The 4,843-nt window shown below is 61.0% G+C and overlaps 1 protein-coding gene across 1 annotated transcript in view; it reads right to left on the minus strand.

The window, feature by feature from the left end:
- Nucleotides 1-4,843, minus strand: part of LOC103588091 — an 8,186-nt gene that overhangs the window by 1,365 nt on the left and 1,978 nt on the right. The window contains exon 3 of the mRNA XM_008569689.1: nucleotides 4,537-4,604. Within this exon, the coding sequence (XP_008567911.1) occupies nucleotides 4,537-4,604 (68 nt within the window). The remainder of the gene's footprint in view (nucleotides 1-4,536; nucleotides 4,605-4,843) is intronic.

The raw sequence follows: 4,843 nt of genomic DNA on the forward strand, positions 1-4,843 counted from the left end.
CCCACCACCCATCATCCACCCACCCACCCATCCACCCACCACCCATCATCCACCCACCATCCACCCACCCAGCCAGACAATATGTATTTGAGGGGTGGCTGAAGGAAGGAAGGGGAACTGAGGCAATGGAAGGCTCGTCTGAGAGGAGGGTCTCAGGCGTGCACCTGCGACAGCAGTTCATCCAATTTGCAGTTTGGCACCAGCTGGGAGCACTGGGAATACCCCAGTGTGTCAAGGCCGGATGGGGCAGAAACGGGAAGCAGACTACAGCAGCAAGCAGAAGCTGGCAACCTCGATGAGGGCCATGTTCCTGGTAGAAGGTGATGACCCAGCCCAAGTGCTGGCTTTGGTCCTTACCAGTTATGAATCAACATGTCACATCTCTGAGGCCCCAGTGGCTCAAGAGCCGGTACAGACCTGCTGGGCCTCAGACACACAATTACTCAGCTGTTTACGTGGGGCAAAACCTCAGTCTTTGGCAAAGCCACACAGGCTGGGAGGACAGTCTGTCTTCCTAGGGAGCGCACAGCTCACAGAGCATCAAAATGTAGACTGCACTGTCCTGGGCAGGACACAAGGACTCGCATTTGGGAATGCCCTTGCTCCTCCACGCAGGAGCTGAAAATACCCAGACCAGCCTGTCCTGCCAGCAGCGTCTTCTCCCACCCCTCAGGGGCCTCGAAGCCAGCCTGTAGGCTAGAAGCCCCCAGGGTCAACCGAGGACTTTGGTGAAGACCCTGGGGAAAGCGCCAGACGGTGGCCTTGGGCGGGACCCAGGAGTCACTGCCCATTCCCCTGCCTGTGGTTTTTCAGGCCTGGCCTCTACACATGGGCTCTGCGCAGGGATTCAGCCAATCCCAGGCTGCCCAGCCTCGGCCTACCCACTTCCAGAGCTGCACCGGGTGATGGTGTAACTCCAGGGGTTGTGCAGTACAGAGATCCTGTTCTCGTGAACCAAATACAGGGCCCAGCAGTCACGGTGACAATGGGACCCTCACACCCAGGCGACCCTCACCTGACACCCACCCACCTCAAGAGATGCTCTGACACCACTTGCCCTCCAGGGAAGGGAACCGTTGGCAATGGGAGTCCAGGACTTGGCCTTGGGTGGGCTCAGTCTGTGACTGTGGAAAGCCTGAGCTGGACTCGTAGTGGAAACAGGGGGAGACTCATTGTCCACCTCAGCTTGCTCCCTCTGAAAATCCCTGACGTGACAAAGAAATCGGTGCTGACACAGTGACTGTTGGCCCTAACTGTGGGGTCTCAGACCACCCACCCCCTCTCAGTGCAGCTGGCTCAGAGCTGTGGTCCTGCTGGGACCCAAGGTAGGTAAGATTCTAAAATATGCAGCAACTGCACAGCAGACCCCTGTATATCCCGTCTGGGTGCAAGTTTCATTACATAAAGAAAAGTTGAAGGGAGCCCCAAAGCAGCTGAGTCTCCTCAGTCCCATCAACACCCCTGACCCCTCTCACAGGTCACAAGGCTCCCCCAGGAATCAGCCCGAGGCTGTGTGTGAAGGCGTCACGCTCACAGGTGACGTCCCAACATGTGGCCTCTGAAAGAGCACCCCAGACTGCACACCCATGGGAGGGGTGAGGTGACCTCAGGCCCTGTCTCTTTGTTCCTTTAAAGGGCAAAAGCTGAGATCAGTGGACAGACTGGTCTCAGAAACACCTTCCTATCTTCTGAGAGGGATGATGTGCCTGTAGCCAGCTCATGGCCAGCCATAGGCATGGGCGTGTCCCAGCTGGGCAGCCCTTCCCCCGTCTGACCAGCAGTCAGGAGCAGACACATTTCTGTAGGTTCCAGCCACTTTTGCTGGAATGTCAGAGGGAGCCCCAGCGGACTTATCACTAACCCCTGACCTCCCAGGTTAACCCTCCTTAGTCCATCTCGCACTGCAAACTGAACCCTTGTGCTGGACATGCTGTCTTGGCAGGTGAACGTGCGTACCTGGCCCGTGTGGTGCTGGTGCCTAAGGTCTCCGTTGGCCCTGGGGGTGTCTGTGATTTGTCTGTGCGAGTTAGCACACCTCCTGCCTGCACTTGTGTTTGTGGTGAAGCTGTCTGCATCTGTGCGGACGTTCCGAGGTATGTGTGCATTGCGGACCTGTCCTGTGCATGCAGGTTTGGGAGCTGCTGTGCTGGCACGTGGGAGTGCATGGTGTGAGCACGCATGGGGGGTGCTGTGGGCGTGAGCTTTTGAGAATGCTCCCATTCGTGGGTGGCTGGGCACGTGTGTGTGGAGGTCAGCTTCCTTACAGGTCAGCGTCGGCTATGCCACACCAGTGGGGCCATATATCTGTCCCCGCCCCTCTTCCTGTTCTGGGAAGGTCTGGGCCTGTTCCCCAGCCCGTAACTCACCAAAGCAGAAGAGCTCAGGAGGACTGAGGCTGGGCCAGGCCCGGACTCTGCTCACCTGCACCTGCTCTGAGCTGCACCTGTGGCCCCCTGCGCACGCTCTCCTCCTCCAAGCACAACCCCGTCGTCTCCTCCTGGGGTATATACCACCTCTGGTGCTCAATAAAGGGTGATTGATTGAAGGAATGGATTAGAGGCGGCTCTCAGAGGAGCGGCCGGAGAGGGGGCTGGGCGCCCAGGGATGGGTCACGGCTGGCGCAGCCAAGGTTGGGGGCCGTGGGGCCTGCAGGCGGCCCGCGCTCCCCCCTCCCCGGACGTCTCGGGTCACCGTCTGCACCGCCGGCCGGCCGCGCCGCCCCGCTGGTTATTTATGACCCTCCTCCCCCTCCCCGGCGGCAGCGGCTGCTCCGGCCTCAGCCCAGCGGCGAGGGCCCCGAGCGGGGGGACCCTGAGCAGCGACGGCACCTGCGCTCCGCCAGGCTAGACGCCTCGCTGGGGGTGATGCCAGCGCCAAAACTCTGTCCCTCTGGCCTCTGCCTGAAGATTGAGAAGCTCAGAGCGGGGTGGGGCACGGGTGCCCCAGGCCAAGACCCAGCTGAATGCGAGAGGACAAGCTGAATGCGAGAGGAAGGGGCAGAACCCCGTGGGAGGGGAGGGTGTCCGAGGAGTCCACTTCCTGAAGGGGGCAGGGCTTCCCCATCAGCCAAGGCCCTACCAGTCCCTGGAGGGGCTCCTCCTGGGAGTCAGAGAGTGGCCCTGTGAGGACAGGGGTCCCCCAGAAGGGACTCTGGTCCTCCAGAAAGGAGTGGAGCCAAATTGTGGCAAAGAGGTTAGGCAGGGTGGGCTGGTTTGGCCCCCACACCCAGCCAGAAACCCAGAGTCTGCCCCCGTGCCCCTCCTTAACTGCACTGTGGGCCTGAGCATGATGAGAGAGGCCAGGGGTGAGCAAGGCTGGTACAAGACAAGGGGCCGCGTGGTGGCTGCTCAGGTCTGGAGATGTGCTGCTGTCAGGGGCTGTGCCGCCCTGCCCCAGGCCACAGTAGGAGGGTCAGGAAGCCTGAGTCTCAGCAGACAGGTGCATGTGAACATGAGAAGTCCTGGGGGGGCACTTTTGGCAGTAGGGTCAGCGCTGCGGACAGAAGGTGGGCACATCAGGCTCACCGCTCTTGCCTCCAGCCAGCCCTGACAGCCTCCCCATGTGTGCCACAACCACCCGTTAACGTGATGGCCCCTCATGGGCTGTGGCTGGTGAGCAGGGAGGTCTCCTGTGTCCACTAGATGACGTGGTGTCACACCTGGGGCCAGGAGCATGCTGGCATCCAGGCCTCAGGCTGGGCAATGGGGCCGAGGGTGGCAAAGGAAGCAGCAGTCACATTTCCACAGACAGATGTAGAAGGAGTAGCCCCGAGTGCAGGGGGCAGGAGGGGAGTGCAGCACAGGGCTCTCTGACCCATTCCTGGCCACAGCAGAGCACATCTGGGCCCAGACCTCACTCCCCAGAGGACTTGGGGCCGGCTGCCTCAGTGAGGGAAGGCCGAGTAGTGGCCAGCGCTCAGCTTCATGCCCAGCTGGTGCTGGTGTCTGGTGGGGGAAGGGAGGGCTGTTCCCTCATTCCCAGCCACCCCCTCAAAGAAGGCGCTTGTGCAGATCGGCCCATGACACAGCTCAGCCCCCTGGAACCTGGTCAGGGAGAGGCCCATGGGGTGGCCCTGCCAGGTGCATCTCAGAGGGGCACGGGCTGGGGCAGAGTCTGGGATACGAGGCTACTTTCTAGTGTGTCTAACATGACACACCAGAGAAAGACAAGCCTGTCTCCCCTGCTATTACCAAAGCCTCCGGGTTTCCCAGTCTCTTCCTGACACTCTGACTCAGCACGACTGGGGCAGGCAGGTAGGTGCAGGAGGGCACAGAAGCTCACCAGGGGGGCCGTTGCCCTCAGTACGGCCTGGGCCCAGGCTGACCTGCTCCCCTCAGGCACCAAGGTGGACATGGGTGTGGCACGTCCCTCTTCCCCAGACTTGCTTCAGAGGGGAACAGAAAAGTGCTGGTGCGCACCTTCCCAGGTCTGCCGCAGCCCCTCCTCCACACGTGCCCATCCCCCACCCTGATTAGGGTCCACCCCACCTCCATGCCCCACACCATGGCTCTGACACTGTTTGTCCCGAAGTCAGACCTCCTGGACTTGACACTGCTGCCTGGAGTCAGGGGAGTTACTTGACCTCTCTGTCTCAGTTTCCTCATCTGTAAAATGGGAATAAGAAGGGAACATCACGGTGGGATGATCAGGTGAGGGGAAACGCTGTCCTTGTGTTATTCACAGAACACAAAACCTCCTTGACGCGTTTGCCGAGGCAACACGGCACAGATCCACGACCTCACACCCTGCAGATGCGCAGAGACCACCCACCCTCCGACACCGCCGCCCGCCCCCCGCCGGCTCACACCCCGCAGACCCGGGCCAACCCCGCCGCCCCCGCCCC

The sequence above is a fragment of the Galeopterus variegatus genome, unplaced genomic scaffold, assembly GCF_000696425.1.
Source record: "Galeopterus variegatus unplaced genomic scaffold, G_variegatus-3.0.2 Scaffold524, whole genome shotgun sequence".
Lineage (NCBI taxonomy): Eukaryota > Metazoa > Chordata > Mammalia > Dermoptera > Cynocephalidae > Galeopterus > Galeopterus variegatus.